Genomic DNA, 21048 nt, shown 5'->3' with positions numbered 1-21048 from the left:
GTAAGGATGCCCCTGCATCAAGCTTCAACCAGACCAGTAACACAAATCCCATTTTAAGACAAAACACTGTGGGACTTCTGATTTGTTTGTCTCTCAGTTTTCCGTCTGCCCATCCATGATTCTCTTAGGTCGGAGTTTTCAAACGGTGCCCACATCACAGCTATCTGACGAAGCTCCAGATTAGCATCCTCGCCCACATCCTCCGCCACCATGGAGTGGTGAAGGAGGATGTGGAATCTGAGGGCAACTCTTGCCCTTATCCGAGGTTTTTACACCAGACAGCACATTGTTTGGATTTCACTCACCAACTGTGGAAATATATTCCCAGTTTTTAGTCATGGAAGGCCTTGTTGCACTTTTAAAATACATGTAGTACACTGCAGTAATTTGATGATCAGCTAACTTTATAGGCACAAAGGATTGGAATCTACGAGAGAAATTAAATATATCCTGGAGAGAAATATCAGCTGTGCTGCTGCAATCAACACCTTTGTTTCTAGATGTTGGAGCTTTGCCTGTTTTTCAGTGTAGTCCTGTTTCTTTGGCTGTGACTAACTGGATGTGCTCTCTTCATCCTCTGATATGGGAGCTGGCTCGGACCTCGTCTGCCTGGCTGTGTGTTTCCTGGACGGGGCCGCCTGTGGAGCTGGTTGACAGTTGCCTTTTGTATCTATGCTTCTTTCTCTATGTCTGCCTCTGTCTCCCTGAACCCCAGTGGGCCTCAGCAGATGGCCGCTCACACTGAGCCTGGCTCTGCTAGAGGTTTCTTCACGTTCAAAGGGAGTTTTTCCTCTCCACTGTCGCTACAAGCATGCTTAGTGTGAGGGATTGCTGAAGAGTCAATGAGTCGATGCAATCAGCTGGTTTTCCTTAGATAGAAAACTTTGAATCAATCTGACTGGATGATCTGGTGAACTGGAAAATGACCTGAGGTAAATTGGTGCTATTGAAATAAACTGAATAGAATTGATCACTAAAAAGGATGAACAGAAAAATTATTCACGTCAGTTTTATGTTCACCTTTTCAGAGAGTTTGTCTTAAAATATAACAAAGAAAAAAACATGTAAATCTAACTCTACAACTAAGAGAAACCACTGGAAAACATACAGACTACTTCTGGTTAACCAGGAGTCTTGAAGTGAACCCGAAGTTTACAAATAAAGAGAGACTCATTTAGGTGCAATATGAATTTATGAGGTTTAGCTGTTTTGTTTGTGAAAGGGTGGGACCAGAACTCAGGGATAAGATGGAGACATTATGGTCACTTCACTATTTCCATTTTGTCTCCTTGATCTCACATGGTATGTTATGGTTGGAAACGAGTTCAGTCTGAAAATATTGAACTAACAGATTCTGCAGAGTGGGAGAATAGAGATAGAACAAAGCAAAATGATAAAAAAGGGGTCCCTATGTCCTCCAGCAGTCTACGCCTATAGAAGCATACCTATAGAGATAGATCAAACTAAACAATATGATCATTACACATCTCATCTGCTTGAGTTCTTTTTGTACTCTGACATGTTATCAATATGTCCAGTAACAAGTGATCGCTGGTGGGGTTTTCTCCTGGCGGGCTATAACTTCAAAGTAGACATTTAACAAAAAACAGTCAAATTTATACTAAGTTATCACACCAGTATATTTATATGAATGCCAACAACAAAGGCAGCCCCCTTGCACCCTCTATTGGCCAACCACCACTGATTGTAACCTGCATAGTGTTTCCCAGCAAAATCCTGGGAGCATCCTAATAGTATTAGGGGTTATAAGTTGTACACAGATGGGGACCTGCATTAGTGGCAGATTTACAAGCAGGGGCGGATTTAAGAAATTTGGGGCCCTAGGCAAAAACAAGCAGGAGGCCCCTCTGAATTGAGAAGACAACACATAAAACAGACCCATTCTACAGATAGAGAAATGTTAATAGAATAGACATCCATTATCTGTTCTAGGTTTTGTCCCTCTCTTCTTGTCCCTTTTCTTCTTGTTTTCCTCTCTATGTTTTGTACTCAGCTGACTTTTCATGCTGTCTCTAAAGGAATGAAAGATTTTTTCCAAGCACTAAGCTCACTTAGCTGATTGCTCCTTCCTATGCCGTGTTAATTTCATCAACCGGGATGATGACGAAAATATTTCATCAACGCCCCTTTTTCCCGTGACAATGACGCACAAAAATCGTTTCCAGAAAATAAAAATACGGTAAAAATAAAAAATGATTTTCCTTAACGAGACTAAGAACAAATGAAATTACGAGCAATGATCAAATGGACATTAAGAAATGTAATTGTTTATAATTAATTTCTCATTTGTAATTGTTAATATAAGTGTTTCTTGAGCTTCATAGAAGATTACACATGTTGCCCTGTTTGTCCCACACGGCGGCTGTCCCACAGTGCCTCGCGGCGCTCAGTCAGTAGTAGCAGAGAGCCTTATTCTCATAGCTCAACTTCGCAGTCATTGTGTGGGGCTCTGATACCGGTGTACGATTTGTTGGAGGAGCTGAGCGAAAACAGCGCCTGGATGTATGGAGCCATTTTGTTTACAACGAGAAGGACAACACGACACCAAAGAGTCTGCAGCTTCAAAATGGCAAAGAAGAACACAATGAATCTCAAGCGAGATGCCAACTGAGGTGCCAACATGCTGCCATAAGGAAGAAGGTAAGGAACTGGTGGGCCTGTAGTAGTAGGAACAGGTGGGCCTGTAGTACTAGGAACGAGTGGGCCTGTAGTAGTAACTGATGGGTCTGTAGTAGTAGGAACGGCTGGGCCTGTAGTAGTAGGAATCGGTGGGCCTGTAGTAGTAACTGATGGGTCTGTAGTAGTAGGAACGGCTGGGCCTGTAGTAGTAGGAATCAGTAGACCTGTAGTAGTAGGAACTGGTGGGCCTGTAGTAGTAGTAATGGGTGGGCCTGTAGTAGCAGGAACAAGTGGACCTTTAGTAGTAGGAACTGGTGGGCCTGTAGTAGTAGTAATGGGTGAGCCTGTAGTAGTAGGAACTGGTAGGCCTGTAGTGGTAGGAAGAGTGAGCCTGTAGTAGTAGGAACTGGTTGGCCTGTGGTAGTAGGAACTGGTGGGCCTGTAGTAGTAGGAACAAGTGGGCCTGTAGTAGTAGGAACGGCTGGGCCTGTAGTAGTAGGAACGGCTGGGCCTGTAGTAGTAGGAACCGGTGGGCCTATAGTAGTAGGAACGGCTGGGCCTGTAGTAGTAGGAACCGGTGGGCCTGTAGTAGTAACTGATGGGTCTGTAGTAGTAGGAACGGCTGGGCCTGTAGTAGGAACGACTGGGCCTGTAGTAGGAACGGCTGGGCCTGTAGTAGGAACGGCTGGGCCTGTAGTAGTAGGAACCGGTGGGCCTATAGTAGTAGGAACGACTGGGCCTGTAGTAGGAACGACTGGGCCTGTAGTAGGAACGGCTGGGCCTGTAGTAGTAGGAACGGCTGGGCCTGTAGTAGTAGGAACGGCTGGGCCTGTAGTAGTAGGAACCGGTGGGCCTATAGTAGTAGGAACGGCTGGGCCTGTAGTAGTAGGAACCGGTGGGCCTGTAGTAGTAACTGATGGGTCTGTAGTAGTAGGAACGGCTGGGCCTGTAGTAGGAACGACTGGGCCTGTAGTAGGAACGACTGGGCCTGTAGTAGGAACGGCTGGGCCTGTAGTAGGAACGGCTGGGCCTGTAGTAGTAGGAACCGGTGAGCCTGTAGTAGTAGGAACCGGTGGGCCTGTAGTAGTAGGAACAAGTGGGCCTGTAGTGGTAGGAACGGGTGGGCCTGTAGTAGTAGGAACCGGTGGGCCTGTAGTAGTAGGAACGGCTGGGCCTGTAGTAGTAGGAACCGGTGGGCCTGTAGTAGTAGGAACGGCTGGGCCTGTAGGGGTAGGAACGTGTGGGCCTGTAGTAGTAGGAACCGGTGGGCCTATAGTAGTAGGAACGGCTGGGCCTGTAGTAGTAGGAACCGGTGGGCCTGTAGTAGTAACTGATGGGTCTGTAGTAGTAGGAACGGCTGGGCCTGTAGTAGTAGGAACCGGTGAGCCTGTAGTAGTAGGAACCGGTGGGCCTGTAGTAGTAGGAACAAGTGGGCCTGTAGTGGTAGGAACGGGTGGGCCTGTAGTAGTAGGAACCGGTGGGCCTGTAGTAGTAGGAACGGCTGGGCCTGTAGTAGTAGGAACCGGTGGGCCTGTAGTAGTAGGAACGGCTGGGCCTGTAGTAGTAGGAACCGGTGGGCCTGTAGTAGTAGGAACGGCTGGGCCTGTAGTGGTAGGAATGGGTGGGCCTGTAGTAGTAGGAATGGCTGGGCCTGTAGTAGTAGGAACTGGTGGGCCTGTAGTAGTAGGAACAAGTGGACCTGTAGTAGTAGGAACTGGTGGGCCTGTAGTAGTAGTAATGGCTGGGCCTGTAGTAGTAGGAACTGGTAGGCCTGTAGTAGTATTAATGGGTGGGCCTGTAGTAGCAGGAACAAGTTGACCTTTAGTAGTAGGAACTGGTGGGCCTGTAGTAGTAGTAATGGGTGAGCCTGTAGTAGTAGGAACTGGTAGGCCTGTAGTGGTAGGAACTGGTAGGCCTGTAGTGGTAGGAACTGGTGGGCCTGTGGTAGTAGGAACTGGTGGGCCTGTAGTAGTAGTAATGGGTGGGCCTGTAGTAGTAGTAATGGGTGGGCCTGTAGTGGTAGGAACTGGTAGGCCTGTAGTGGTAGGAACAAGTGGGCCTGTGGTAGTAGGAACTGGTGAGCCTGTAGTAGTAGGAACTGGTAGGCCTGTAGTAGTAGTAATGGGTGGGCCTGTTGTAGTAGGAACTGGTAGGCCTGTAGTAGTAGTAATCTTTAAAAAACTTTAATTCTTTGCTTAAAAACCAATAAGGGGGGGAACAAAACAAATGAGGGATTTAGCCATCCAGCTTGAACCTGGAACGCTAATACAGCTAATTTAAGAAGGCAACTGGGATTGCTGTAAATGGAAAAACTAAAGCTGGAGGAGTTGGACCTGAGACGAATACAGATACTTTCCACTTGTTTACCTGAGATTTCAACAGTAAAAATGTGTTGCAAGCCTGAAAGAGTCTGCCCGAAAAAATGTGGAAATATTGCTAAATGTCTAAATTCATCTTTTGTTCGTGCGTTTGCATGTCTATTCACAATATTGGTCCTGGTTCAAGACATGAAGGAAAGAAAACAGCATAGCTTTGCTAAGCAAAGGGATTGCTGAAGAGTCAATGAATCGATGCAATCTGCTGGTTTTCCTTAGATAGAGAACTTTGAATCAATCAGACTGGATGATCTAGTGATTTGGAAAGTGACCTGAGATGACATGATGTGAATTGGAGCTACTGTATAGAAATAAACTGAATAGAATTGAATTAAAAAAAGCTACAGACTGTTATTATAGACAAGACACAGTAATCCTCTCTTTTCATAACTGGGATGGCTATGATTTATAGTTGTTCATTAATTTAATTAATTTCATCATTAATCATAGATTTAACCAGTGGCGGATCTGGGATTCTAGAAGAGTAGGGGCTTATCTCTGAGGTTGAAGATGAGAGAGTAAACTTTCTGGAAAATCCTGTTCTAATGTAAAATATGACAGATTACTGGATTAAGGACATTTCTAGTCTACTACATGGTATCTCATGTTCCTACTACTACAGGCCCACTTGTTCCTACTACTACAGGCCCACCCGTTCCTACTACTACAGCCCCAGCCATTACTACCAGAGGTCCATCAGTTCCTACTACTACAGCCCCACCAGTTCCCAGTACTACAGGCCCACCCGTTCCTACTACTACAGGCCCAACCGTTCCTACATCTACAGGTCCATCAGTTCCTACTACCACCTTGTTGGCACCTCAGATGTTGCTTGAGATTTGTTGTGTTTTTTTCTGTCATTTTGAAGCCACAGGCCCTTTGGTGTTGTCCTTCCTCTGGTGTTTTCCTTTGCGTTGTAAATGAAATGGTTCCATACATCCAAGCGTTGTTTTCGCTCAGCTCCTCCAACAAACTGTACACCGTTATCAGAGCCCCACTCAATGACTGCGAAGTTGAGCTAGCCATGGTTAACTACTACAAGTGACTAGTATAAGCCCTCTGCTACTTACAGAGCAATGCACAGGCGCAGTGTAGGGACAAACGGCAACAACGCGTTAGCTTTTATGTAGCTCAAGAAATACTTATATTAACAATTACAAATTACAAATCAATTAAAAACAATTACGAATCCTAATGTCGATTCGTCAATTAAATTTTTTATTTTCATTATCTGGAAACAATTTTTGTGCGTTATTGTCTCGTTATCGTCACAGGAAATAGGGGCATTAACAAAATATTTTCATCATGCTCCTGGTTGATGAAATTAACACTGTCCCCAACATAACATTTAGCAAGTTTAATAGATATGGCCATTACTCAAGTTGAGGGGGGATGGCATCCCCCTTCTTAAAAAAAATCTTAAAGAATCATCCCCCTTCTTAAATGACCATACCCCGTACCAACCCCTGTAACATTTGAACACTGAATGTGTAAAATTTGTACTATATATTAACAGTAATGGCAAAAAGAGTAGACTGTAAAATATTAACAATAACACTAGCATCACGGTAAGAAAAAGTAGTTCTGGATATCATAAATGAAGATCAGGTAGGCTTTATCAATAACAGATCGGCAGTTGATAACATAAGAAGGCTTTCCCATCTAATACATAAGAATAACCCGAGAACCAAAGGAATTATGCAGGAGGAAAAGGAAGCCATCTATGTTAAAAAAGTAAAACCAACCTTAAAAAGAGGAGGTGGACTCAGATTTCAGCTTTCAAAAACCTACAATTCAGCTCTTGAGTTGATTCCTTCCCACTATAATCATCCTCAGGTTAGGTTTGCACATTTTATAAACAAAAACAAGGCTTTGCTTTATTCCAGTCTATAAAGCTTTGAAGTCAACACTATTTCTGATATTTTGAATTGAAAAAGCTTCCTGGATGGGAAGAGAAATGTCTTCAAATATGGAAACAAGGTCCAGTGGATTGTTTTTGAACTTTTTTGGAATGACTTAATAAACGGGCAAAATGGAAACTCTCTTTATAGGGAAAGGTGAATGTAATAAAAATGCTGATAGCCCCGTTGTTTAATTATGTGTCCCACAGTGGGGAAATTCTGGATGTTATTTTTTTTCAAAATGAAAAATGTTGGACATCTTCCAGCTTGATAATTTTATTTCTCCTGAACAAAAACGCATTATTGGGGAACATTAATAATAAAATGTAAATGCAATTCACAATAACTCAATAAGCTATGTGAAAAAGCATAACCAAAACAGTTGGAAGTTTAAAGTAAAGCAGGTCCGACAATTTGTTTCCTCTGTGTAGAGCTTCAAGCTGTAGATTTAGTATGTCTGCTTCTATAAATGTGGTTTATCAACCCCTCCCCACTACGTTTGATGTGGGAAAATGCAACATTAGTGGGACGGAGGTAAATTAGCAAAAAAAAAAAACTGCATGCAATTCTACTGTGGCATCTCCTCTGGAATGTGACTGCCTTTTTTTTCCATAATTACCTTCAAACCACATGTGGCGTTGTTTGTGCCTCTATTCAACAATGTTAGTCTTTCTGGCTCTTTAACAATTCAGCAGGGAAATGGCCTTTAAAGGTAAGCTGCATATATCATTTTTAGCAGGGTATCAGAGGTGAATGGATAAAAAATACATTTATATGAGTACTGAACTTATACAGCTTTTTTTGAGAATTCATATTTTTTTAGCAGCATTTTTTTCTAAACACTTATTGGTCCATTATTGATTAATCATATATAATGACCTTTACTGTAGTGAGTGAGGTCTGCAGTGCACTTGGTTTTTCTACTCATGGCTGTTGTGATATTTTACCTGTAGATTATTTATACATGATTAACTAGAACCAGAGTTGTAGTTACCTATGCAATATGGTACTAAATATACTTTATATACTTAAAACGTAAAAGAATGCTAAACTAAATTGTATAGAAAATATTGAAGACTTTTCTGGAAGAAATGGAGACGTTTTACATTCTCTTCATTGTACTGAGTGACGTCATCATCAGACATTCTCAGAGCAGTCAAAGAAACGTCCAAAAGGCTGTTTTAGTGTTTTTTTTTATGTATTGCTGAAAGCAGAATATCGCTCTACTAGGTGCTAGATTTCAGCGACTGTTCCTGACTCAAATCGCATCATAAAACGATGCTGACACTTTTGTCTTGTAGATATGAAGGTGATGTAAAGAACCATACCAAACTTTGCGGGCTGACAACTGAGGAAATAAGTTTTAAGAAGTAAATATTAGCAAGATGCTAAGCATTAGCTATGACCAGCTAACTTTTCTGATAAGAACAACCAGACGTTATGTGGTGTTTTTCTCATCATGGAATGTTTTTATTATGAATATTCTGGATTACTTTTAATCTGTGGGCCTTTATGGACGAATGTAGTAAACAATTGAAGATTGGATGTATAAAACGACTTCTGGATTCTGGATTTTGCTATATTTGTGTTATTTTTGCTTTGGGGCTCGCTGTGTCTATAAAATGAACTTGGTGATTGAATTGTGGAGAATCAAAGCTTTCCAACGATGTCTAACAGGTCTATATCGGGAAAAGTTTTACTGTTGTAATTTTCATGTGTTCTGAGTTGTTAGTTGTAAACTAAAAAAAAAAAAAAAATTGTCTCGGTACTGATCCTGTCATGATCTGCCCTGATAGCTGATATAAAGCTGTTGCTTTATATTTGGCTCAGCCCAGCTACCGGGGCCTGGTCATGGATTGTTGTTTGTTCGGTTTAGGTTAGTTAGAGTTATTTCCACGGTTCGCGTCCCCGTTCCCAGAGGACAGTGGGTTGAGGTTTTAAGTGTTTTTATTGGTGGAGTACAGTGTAAATTCCCGTAATCCTGGCTCCTACGTGGAGACCAGCCTAAAGTTTCACAGTTATCCTGGTACCATGTCTTGTCTCTGTCCCTCAACCACTGAGCCTGCCTGTCTGCATCTCTGTCTGAGCTCGCTGCTGGACTCATGTAACTTGCCTAAACGCTCTGTGGATTGCTCGAAGCCTGGATCTGTCTGTTCCTGTGTGGATCGGAACCCCTGACCTGGCTGCGGACTCCTGGATTCCAGAACTGCCCTGTCTGATCTGTTTTCCCTGACCTGGATCGTATTCCTGCCTGCTTACTGAGGTTGCTGCATTGGAGACACTCTGGGCGGCTCTGCGCTGCAACTCGTTTGGCATTCCATTGGCTAGATCCTTCCTTCCTTGGAAAGGATGGACTGTCAAACTAGGTAAGTGACACACACAGATAATCATCTCACGTCTGATGATCATGGTCACATACCTGCATTTTTCCCTCCAGAGTGTCAGTCATTGGGTGGTACCCCGACGCCCCTGCAGCCTCTGCGGTCCGCAGATCCACAGCAGCCAGCTTCTGTTCCATTATGTGGTTTGGATTAATAAACGTTTTGAACTTTCCCACTGTGTTTCTCACCTTCAATACTGGGTCCATCTGTCCCTGTTTCATGACAGTTTGGTTTCCTGTGGGATCACCGGAGCCAGGTTGACCCGCTAAATAATATGATCAATTGAACGGAATGTGCGGACGTCAACACACCGTGCCAATCACCTCAGATCTGACTAGCTGAAACAACTCTTTACATTCGATAAACATGGAGCAGCTCTGATGAGAGTGATCCAGACAGATAATAGAGCGAAACACACTAAGCACACTGACTATGCCCTGGCTTCCTTACATGTTGCTCTCCATTGTTTACTTTCCTGATTTCTGTCCATCTGATGACATCATCAACACAGCGTGACGGTGTCCTCAGACAGGTAGAGGTGGGCAGAGGCCATGCAGCCCCCAGCGAGGGTTTAGACCAGTTTATTTTGCCAGTGGGAAGGGAGCCAAATGCCAATTGTTAGTGGGTCGACTGTTGTTTGAAAAACCCGATTAAACACAATATTTTCAGTGAGAAAGAGGCAAAAAGTCCTACAAGTTATGTATCGGACTAACCTTCCTGCCTCTGCAGTCATTTCATTGGATGCCCAACAAGCATTTGACCAAATTGAATGGGACTATTTGTTTTTGGTCCTCCAAAAATTTGGATTTGGTGATAAATTCATTGCATTATTAAAAATGGTTTATGCTCATCCCAAGTCTTCTGTTTTGACTAATCACGACAGGTCTGCCTCTTTTTCATTACACCGTGGAACCAGACAGGTGTGCTGTCTCTCACCGTTACTTTTTGCACTGGCCATGGAACCCCTTGCTATTTCCATCAGGACCCATCCGTCGATCACTGGCATCTCGGACTATACTACAGATAGTCCCATCGGCCTTTATGCTGACGATGTTATTTTGACTTTTTCAGATGTTACAATCTCCCTTTCTCCGCTTCTTACTCTTATAAAGAAATTTGGAAGGCTCTCTGGTTTTACTATTAATTGGGACAAAAGTCTTTTTATGCCTCTTTCTGATGGTCTGGACACTGATTTTCTTAGTAGCCTACCATTTAAAGTTTCCACTAATCATTTTGAATATCTGGGAATAAATATCACAAGGGACCCTAAACTTCTTTTTAAATACAACTATCTGGAGTTAATCAATAAATTAAAGTCTATGATGGATCGATGGAAGCTTCTTCCTCTTTCCTTGATTGGCCGTGTTAATGTCGTTAAGATGGTGTTCCTCCCAAAATTGACATATCTTTTTCAAAATATACCCATTTATCTTATCTGCTTCTTTTTTTAAGATGATAGACTCCATCATAATTCATTTTATCTGGGCCGGTAAACACCCTCGAATTTCTAAGTCTCACCTACAGAAACCTACTGTTGAGGGTGGCCTTGGCCTTCCTGATTTTCGTCATTATTACTGGGCTTGTAATGCTAGAACCTGGGTTTTTTGGAGTCATGTTTATCCGAAGGGGGAAGAGGTTGACTCATTATTGCCCAATTGGCCACAGAATGAAAACGTTGCGTCCATAGCACTTACTACTTCCTCTCTTTCCGCTGTAGTGTTCTCCAACTTCTCTTTCCCCTTTCAGTTGCTAAAGGATAATTTCATCTTAAAAAATTCATTTAGGATTCTGAAGCAGATAAAGACTGTTCTGAATCTCTCGTATTTCTCCATTTATGCCCCCATTTTTCAGAATGCAGCGTTTAAGCCAGGGAATTTGGATATAGTTTTCAAGCACTGGTTTGATAGAGGCATAGCTGTTGTCAAGGATTTATACATCGATAACAGCTTTGCTTCCTTTACGCAACTCCAATCCAAATTTGGTCTTCCTTGTAGCCACTTTTTCCGGTACCTGCAAGTTCGCAATTTTGTTAGACAAAATATACCTCACTTTGAAACCATATCAGTGCAACATAGTTTCTTCGAGCTTATAAAAAAGCCCCCTACTTCTAGAAAGCTAATCTCTCACTTTGTTAATCTTTTCAGTTCATCTCCTTCTACCAATCATATAAAAGAGGCCTGGGCTTCTGATACACTAGTCGAAATTTCAGATGAGATGTGGAATTTGAGTCTGTCAAGGATCAAAACATGTTCCATTAACTCCAGATTGCAACTTATACAATTCAAGGTTATCCATCGTTTGTACTTTTCTAAAACCAAACTTAATAAGCTGTTTCCTAGTGTCTCTCCCATATGTGACAAATGTAAATCTGACAATGGGACTTTAGGTCATATGTTTTGCTTTTGCCCTATGCTTATGGAATTTTGGTACAGAATATTCAAATTTTATAGTAACGCTTATGGTAAAGCTTTATATCCAGATAATCATTTTATAATTCTGGGTTGCTCTAAATTCTCCGTTACTCTTCCCATGTCTCTGCAGCAGGCTCTAATGTTTGGTCTGGTGGTTGCAAAACGGGTTATCCTGAGGGAACGAAATCCTCTACACCTCCATGTTTTAAAAAATGGCTCAATGATATGGTGTCCTGTCTCTATCTTGAAGAAATTCGATACTCTTTGACAGACAACCACGATAAGTTTCTAGATGTGTGGGGTCCTTTTAATAGACATATTCAAAATAATGGGTTAAAATGACTCTTTTCTGGACCTCTTTTTTTTTTTTTTTTCATTATTATCTCAATACTGTCATCCTTTATTGTATTTTTTTTATTGATATCCCATGTTTTATGTTGATCCGCTTGATACAATGTCTGCAGAATTATTATTTTTTTTGTCCTTTTTGACTCTGCCTCATGCTTTAATATGCACGATTAATATAATAATATATTATTCTCTTATCAGTTTGCTGACACTGTTTTGTCTTGTTTTTTGTTTTGTTGTACTTGTTTACTGTTTTGTTATATTTTCTTTTTTTTCTTTTTTGTCTTGTCTGTTTAACTCTGAAAATGCATAAATAAAATATATATAAAAAAAAAGAAAGAGGCAAAAAGGCTCTGCAAACTAAAACCCAGGCTAAAATGTACTAGAATGGATCTGGTCAATCCTGTCTGAGGAGCTTACATTCAATGATAGTTAAACATATTTCTCTCTGTGTTTTTCCAGGTTGCTTGTTGGCGCTCCCCTTGAATTCACAGGGGAACTTCAGACTGGTGATGTGTACAAATGTCCACTTGATATCAAAAGCTCTGCAAACTGCAGTCGGCTTGACCTGGGTAAGAAAACCACGTTTTGATCATATGGACATTATCATCAATAATTTAATGATGCATGAGATATATAAACTGGTTACTCCAGCACTTACCGTATTTTCACGACCATAAGGCGCACCGTACTAAAAGGCGCACTCTCAGTTATGTGTCCCATTTCTGTATTTAACACACACATAAGGCGCACCGGACTATAGGGCGCGTTTTTTATATACAGGTACATGTCCTCTACTACCTTTAAATACCTCTACTGCGTATTTAAAAATACAGCGGGGGCAAAACTGAGTATGATTGTGCTTTATTCATGTATTTATTACAAAGTATTAATCAAACCTGGCAGCTGGCCGTGAGACAGACACATCGCAGATGACACAGCGCTGTGATCACTACTAAATTAACTTAAAATCCTGAAACCTGCCGACGGAATATGTTCGCTTTTATGGGTGCCTGCAGTTTAAATTATTTCGATGAAAAACACCTGCCATCCACCGCGTGAACCCGGAGGCTGCCCAGCCTAGAGGCTGCTGTTGAAGGGATTTCTAGTGTTGGTGTACCGCTGGTATGTGGGGGTCTGAGCGCCTCCGACAGAAATAGATAATCTGGATGAACTGACTGCAATTATTAAGTTTTCAGGTGGACTTTCTCACTTAAAAACATAATAAAACTACTTAATTCCCACTGATCACAGCAAATATAGCTGCAAGATTTAGATTATTTAGATGAAAAAACACCTGCCAGCCACCGCGGTGAAGAGGAGGAGACCCGCCCAGAGGCTGCTGTTGAATTAAGTTTTCAGGTAGAAAAATAGAGCGGGAGCAAAACTGAGTATGATTGTGCTTTATTCATGTATTTATTACAAAGTATTAATCAAACCCATCAAAGTCATCATCCTCTGTTTCTGAATAAAACAGCTGCGCTAAATCAGACATGCCAGTTTCCCCTTCTTCGCTGTCAGTCACTTTCCGTGCAGCGCAGCTCCTCAGAAATAATGCCGGCTTTTGCGAAAGCTTGAACAACAGAGCCAGCAGACACTTTAGTCCAAGCATCACAATCCATCCGCTGACGGTGGCGTAACTTGCCCGGCGCTGCCTTCCACTTATCCTGAAACTGTGGTCTCTGTCGGCCATCCATCGCTCCCACGCCGCTCGCAGCCTTACTTTGAACGGCCGCTTCACACTGATGTCGAGCGGTTGAAGCTCCTTTGTCAGACCCCCCGGGATAACGGCGAGCACAGTATCCATTTGATTCACCTTTTTTTTCACATCGGCTGTGAGATGGGCACGCAGCGATGGTGATGCGTGGAAAAAACCACCTGGTCTCCTCACATAGGCTACACCTCCCTCAGCTACGCTTTCATCATCTCCTCATCCATCCAGCCTTTTCCATTTGCGTTAATATCATATGTCATCAGAGCGCTGTCAGCTCCCAGATCAGCTTCTCTGATTGGTTGATGCGGCGCGTCCAGCAGCAAAACTTCAATTTTTCCATCTCGAGCAGCAGCAGCGCGTTGGCAGATGCTTAAACGCTCCTGCTGCTCAAAACGCGCTGCAGGACCTTTTGCTGCGCCTATACGCGCGTCAACCATTGACTTTGCATGTAAACTCGCTGCTTCTGCTGCACCTGCTGGGTCCGGTTCACACCGATGTCGAGCGGTTGAACAGCGAGCACAGCATTAATTTGTTTCCCCATGTTTTTCACATCAGCTGTGAGATGGGCACGCATGGAGTCACATATTAACAGCGATGGTGATGAGTGGAAAAAAAACACCTGGTTTCCTTCCATTCAGCCACTCTTTCATCATCTCCTCAATGAGGTGGTCTCAAAAGTCGCAGTTACAACACACATAAGGCGCACCGCACCATAGGGCGCACTGCACATTTTGATGGAAAAAAAAAGACGTTTAAGTGCGCCTTATAGTCGTGAAAATACGGTACTCTCCTTGAGGACATTATGTTAATGTTAAACTGTGCACAGGCTTAATATGTGCTAAGGATGTTACTAAATACTCAGAGATACACTGAGACATGAGTATAACCCACACATAAGATAGTTTCATGGTATGACTCCCTAGGACTTATGTAGATCCCGTTTGATGCAGCTACAGGTGCTGGTCATAAAATTAGAATATCATGAAAAAGTAGATTGATTTCAGTAATTCCATTTAAAAAGTGAAACTTGTATATTATATTCATACATTACATACAAACTCATATATTTCAGATGTTTATTTTGTTTAATTTTGATGATTACAAATGACAACAAATGAAAATCTCAAATTCATCATATCAGAAAATTAGAATATTGTGAAAAGGTTCAAAATTGATGGCCCCTGGTGCCACACTCTAATCAGCTAATTAACTCAAACCACCTGCAAAAGACTTTAAATGGTCTTTCAGTCTAGTTCTATAGGCTACACAATCATGGGGAAGACTGCTGACTTGACAGTTGTCCAAAAGACGACCATCGACACCTTGCACAAGGAGGGTAAGACACAAAAGGTCATCGCTAAAGAGGCTGGCTGTTCACAGAGCTCAGTGTCCAAGCACATTAATAGAGAGGCGAAGGGAAGGAAAAGATGTGGTCGAAAAAAGTGTACAAGCAAGAGAGATAACCGCACCCTGGAGAGGATTGTGAAACAAAACCCATTCAAAAATGTGGGGGAGAGTCACAAAGAGTGGACTGCAGCTGGAGTGAGTGCTTCAAGAACCACCACACACAGACGTATGAAAGACATGGGTTTCTGCTGTCGCATTCCTTGTGTCAAGCCACTCTTGAACCACAGACAGCGTCAGAAGCGTCTTGCCTGGGCTAAAGAGAAACAGGACTGGACTGCTGGTGAGTGGTCCAAAGTCATGTTCTCTGATGAAAGTAAATTTTGCATTTCCTTTGGAAATCAAGGTCCCAGTGTCTGGAGGAAAAGAAGAGAGGCACTTCATCCACGTTGCTTGAAGTCCAGTGTAAAGTTTCCACAGTCAGTGATGGTTTGGGGTGCCATGTCATCTGCTGGTGTTGGTCCATTGTGTTTTCTGAGGTCCAGGGTCAACGCAGCCACATACCAGGAAGTTTTAGAGCACTTCATGCTTCCTGCAGCTGACCAACTTTTTGGAGATGCAGATTTCATTTTCCAACAGGACTTGGCACCTGCACACAGTGCCAAAGCTACCAGTACCTGGTTGAAGGACCATGGTATCCCTGTTCTTAATTGGCCAGCAAACTCTCCTGACCTTAACCCCATAGAAAATCTATGGGGTATTGTGAAGAAGAAGATGCAATACACCAGACCCAACAATTCAGAAGAGCTAAAAGCCACTATTAGAGCAACCTGGGCTATCATAACACCTGAGCAGTGCCACAGACTGATCGACTCCATGCCACGCCGCATTGCTGCAGTAATACAGGCCAAAGGAGGCCCAACTAAATACTGAGTGCTGTACATGCTCATACTTTTCATGTTCATACTTTTCAGTTGGCCAACATTTCTATAAATCCTTTGTTTTTATTGGTCTTCAGTAATATTCTAATTTTCTGATATGATGAATTTGAGATTTTCATTTGTTGTCATTTGTAATCATCAAAATTAAACAAAATAAACATCTGAAATATATGAGTTTGTATGTAATGTATGAATATAATATACAAGTTTCACTTTTTAAATGGAATTACTGAAATCAATCTACTTTTTCATGATATTCTAATTTTATGACCAGCACCTGTATGATGTAGCAACTCTGCCTAAAGTATCATCAATGGTTATTAACAATTCAATGTTTTCTGAAGATTATTATACAAAGCCAAAGAACGTTGTAAAAGTGAGACTCTTGGACATTTTAGCTCACATGATCTCACTGCAAATAAAAAAACATATTTTCCAATATATTGATCAAAGCAGGTAATTATGCTCTTCAGCACCAAGAGCTGGTAAAATGTGGTGTTACGACTGAGAACTATGAAAGTTGATATTTCAGTTCAAAAGTAAGTTAAGAACAAACATCACTCTAGAACTCCTTCTTCCAAGCTGCGCTCTGTGCATCCACAGATATAATATGATTGTTCCTGATAGAAAGTCTATGCTTGTTACAGAATAGGACCTTAATTAAACCCTTAATAAAACAAAAGCTATGCTAATGATAGGAAATTTGCTTGAGTAGATGCTCAGTTGTTTTGTTCAACTAGCAGAGTAGGGGGGCTGAGAGGGGAGACGGTTTATTGAGGCCATGCAAATCGCAGAATGCTACCTTCGGCATGTTCGTATGGCGGCCCAGGGCCCCAGCCTGTAGGCGGTTCCCTGTAGCGCTTCCTTTATCTCTGTGGAAAGATAGGAGCCACATTATCCTTGACAGGATACAGTTTTAGATATCAAAAAACCTCAGGACAAGAAAAACACATATAACGCGAGACAGACATTTCAGCCGTGGGTCACATCGGAGGCTGGAGTCACATGAAAGTCAATCTGACATTTCAGACATTATTTGTGTATGTATGATGAGTGTGTTCAATTTGTCCATGAACGCTGACCACAGGCTATTGCCCTTGATGAAATTGAAGTTTAACAACAGTTCTGGGATGCATCCAAAGATGTTCGCGGGTAGGGCAGCCTTGAATCTTTTCTTGCTGGCTCTATGTGGGAATTGAATATTCCAAATTTATTGGGCTTTTCGGCCTTGAAGTAAGCCTCCTAAATTCCCCATTGTGGGACAATAAAGGATTTACATTTAACACAGAACCACTGATCCTAACGTTCCCTCAATAATAATACAAAAGATTACAGGTTGGAAATCACTGGAGCATGAGGTTGTTGGCAGAAGTTGCCCAGCCAATGCAACTTGCTGGAGCTATATGGAGAAATAATTACTGAGGGAGAGTTGTCATCATGTCCTCCGGCTGTCTTGGGCTATAGCAGCATAACTATAGAGATAGATCAGGATAACCTGAGCCACTCTAACTATAAGCTTTATCAAAAAGGACAGTTTTAAGCCTAGCCTTAAAAGTAGACAGGGTGTCTGCCTCACGGACTAAAACTGGTAGTTGGTTCCACAGGAGAGGAGCCTGATAACTAAAAGATCTGCCTCCCATTCTACTTTTAGAAATTCTAGGAACCACTAATAAACCTGCAGATTGAGAGCGAAGTGCTCTGTTAGGAACATAAGGAACAATCAGAACAAACAATCCATACATTTACATAGCTTTTTGTTGTTGTTTTTTTTTCTCTGTTTGCTTTTGCGGCTGATATTCAATCAGTATATGAATTCGGTTATTTAAACGTGAAAATGGTTCTGATTTCTAGAGCCTTAATCTTTTTGTTCCTTTGTTCAAATAAACATTGATCAGTCAGGATTAGAAATTTTAATAAGCTTGCTGTACTTTGTTTTCATCTGTTACAAGGTGAAGGGAAGAAGGTTTAATTTCTTGAATTCTCTGTGTCTCTCATTGTTTTAGTCTAAGCAGGCGTCTTGCTGACTAAAATCTGAATAATGCTTCATTAAAATCTGTTCAGGACTAAAAACATGACTAAGATTCTCAGACTGAAACTAGACTAGACTGAGATAGAAGCATATAAATAAATCTTCCCTATAATATTTTACATTTTGGTTAAAAGATTAAGGCAAACACTTATCTAAAATGTTTTCAAAACTGACATTGTTTAAAGAGCACACTGAATTTGGATATATCTCTGCAAATAAAATACTCATTTAATCTCTCAAAACTGGCCTACCGTCTCCTTTCCCCGTTTTTTTATGGTAAAAGCATTTCCCTTTTTTTTTCTGAACTTTTCTTAGGTTTCTACCAGTGAAATACGGTGAGCATCCACAATTTCAAAATTTACTCTGAAATCAACTGCATAGTCTGCTGATTTGAGCAACAACACTGATTAGTTGAATCTGTCTTGAATTAGTGACATTAAGCCAGTGAGACTTCCTTTTGTGAAACCCAGTAATCACTGCTTGACATGTTGTGCCTAAGTTGAGTCAGAATTGGGCATTTAAGTCTGACTTTTCTGGGATGGTTTTATGAAATACTCCCTGGGGGACAGAACAGGATGTAAACAGGATGTAAAAAGGGGACCAGACAATGAGGGAACAGAAAACACTGACTCAAATACCACAGGGAGTAACTGCAAACAGGTGAGTGCAGTTAACAGAAACACTAACAGGTGCCGACAGGGACAGAGAAAGGTGAAGAAGCAAAACAAAACCAAACTACTCTAAAGTGATTAAAGCTACCAGAAAAAAAAAACCCTGGAAAGATGAGAAAGCTTTGGATACATCAACAAGCTAAGAATACATGAAATAGAAGAATCACCAATATTCAAGCTGCTCTGCGGAGATAAACTAAAAAAAACCTTCCATTCAAAGAAATGTCTTCAAACTTGGAAACAAGGTCCAGTGGATTGTTTTTTTTTTTACTTTTTTGGAATGACTCTGACCTGGATGACTGAGAATCTTTAACAGTCTATGTTTGATGATGTGGTAAACTCCTTTTCCTCATATGGAGCGTCCAAGGGTCAAACTGCTGTCCTGATTTCAACAATTTTTTGTTTTACTCAAGATGGAAAACAAGGAAATATCTGACTAATATGAGGAAAACATTCAAGAAGGAAATAAAATTAATAATTGCATGCAGTGCTGGAGAGTGCTACACTTTCTTTTTCTTACTGAGGTCTGAGTTTTTTTTAAACACATAAGCAATAATTTCAAATAAGCCCTTTTTGAGTGGAAAATATAACTTGCTTTTAACATTGTTTACTACTTTGATTCATCAGGAAAGCATTCCCGGGACAACGTGGCCGAAAGAAAGGACAAGATGAGACTAGGAATGTCCCTTACCTCCAACTCCAAAGATAGCAGCTTTGTGGTGAGTTTTATATATATATATATATATATACATATATATATATATGTATATATATAAAAGAGTTTAAATGTGATTAATGATGCCAGGATTTAATGAAGGAGGAGGGGGCCTTTTCTGGAAAAGTAGAACATTGAGCCAACGACTAAGGTGTGAATTACATTTAGGTTAGGGTTAGATATAATAGTGAGGTTTAGTTAAGGGTCATGGGTAAGCTGTAGACAGGGGAGGATTTACCATTAGGCAATACTAGTTAGCTGCCTAGGGCCCCAAGTTCCTGGGGGCCCCATAAAACCCTGTTTACATGTATGGTAAAATCAACTATTCCTTATTTGTGCATTAATTATGTTTTTGATAAAAATCCTTATCCTTATAGACAGCATGAAAAGTCAGTTGAGTACAAAACAGAGAGAAAAACAACAAGAAAAGGGACAAGAAGAGAGGGACAAAACCTAGAACAGATACTGGATGTCTATTCTATTAACATTTCTCGAATCAGGACCTCCCAGGTGAAAACAAGGAAAAAAACAAAGAAAAAAGGAGAGGTGAGTTAAATCTATGCTCTCCTATTTATTGACTAGTATAGGCAGAAAGCTTGTGCTGGTCCCTAAATTAATTTAAGAGGTTCATTCATTTTTTGTTACCGGATTGTTCTGCAGCATAAATTGGCATCTTCAGATGAAAGGAGCTGTCAGGGCTGGCTTGGAGCAAGGAATCATTAAGAGTAATCTGCTGAAGTAAAGTCACACCATAACTCGAGGTCACGGATTATAAGTATTGTATCATTATGAATGATGCAACTAAAATAAATAAGTACCTATATGTGAAGGGACCGTTGTAGTCGTCTTATTGATATGTTGCCAAGTTGCAGTTCGCCTGAGCCTGAAGGGCTGGGATGTTGAGAAAAAAGGCCTGAGTCCAGAGCGACTGTATTGAGATCTCAATGTTGTTTATCTCCGGAGAAAGAAACAGAGCAGGTTGGCTCTGTGTTGATTTTGTTAGACCAAAAGTTGCTAAAAAGAGTTAAAAAGTGCATGCAAATTACTTTAAATTGGCTGCTTGGGTCTATGAAGTTAGAAAAAGGATGTGCACATGAAACTAGTTGCCATGGCATGAAGGAATGAATTTTGGGTGCTTGAAGAGCTCTGAGGTTTGTGATTCTGTATGACCGGTGCTGTTTGACGTGTGTTTGGTGATAAAAAATCTAAGTGTGCACTAAAAAACATCTGTTTAAATTCAAACCTGCTTTCAGATCTGTAATCAGATCTGCCCAATCACTGTAACTTAATCAGACTGAAACAGTGTAAATTAAGATCTAGTCTCCAAAATTGATTGAGAATTAAAACACCCTTTCCAAAGTGTCCCAGAGGACATAAAAGGTGAAAATAAAAGGAGGTAACAAGAGTCTAACCATAAGGAAACAGAGCAAAAAGTGAAAAATAATTGGATAAATAAGTCTACATAAAACACTAAACAAAAAAAAGTAAACACTTTTATATCTGCAATTGGCGTCTGCTTTCACTTGTAATTGTTACTGTCACATTTTCTAATATTCACATATTCTAATAGCTGAGCTG

At 41.1% G+C, this 21048-nt stretch overlaps 1 protein-coding gene across 1 annotated transcript in view; it reads left to right on the top strand.

The window, feature by feature from the left end:
- The window catches only part of LOC119776445 (integrin alpha-11-like), an 87096-nt gene that overhangs the window by 14998 nt on the left and 51050 nt on the right, over nucleotides 1-21048 (top strand). The window contains exons 3-4 of the mRNA XM_038274838.1: nucleotides 12519-12628; nucleotides 19383-19474. Of these exons, the coding sequence (XP_038130766.1) occupies nucleotides 12519-12628; nucleotides 19383-19474 (202 nt within the window). The remainder of the gene's footprint in view (nucleotides 1-12518; nucleotides 12629-19382; nucleotides 19475-21048) is intronic.

Source organism: Cyprinodon tularosa, unplaced genomic scaffold (genome assembly GCF_016077235.1).
Source record: "Cyprinodon tularosa strain WSP-4 unplaced genomic scaffold, ASM1607723v1 ctg933, whole genome shotgun sequence".
In the NCBI taxonomy this organism is placed as follows: Eukaryota; Metazoa; Chordata; class Actinopteri; order Cyprinodontiformes; family Cyprinodontidae; genus Cyprinodon; species Cyprinodon tularosa.
Note: the sequence above shows the minus strand (reverse complement) of the source record. Positions and strands in the feature narration are given on the sequence as shown.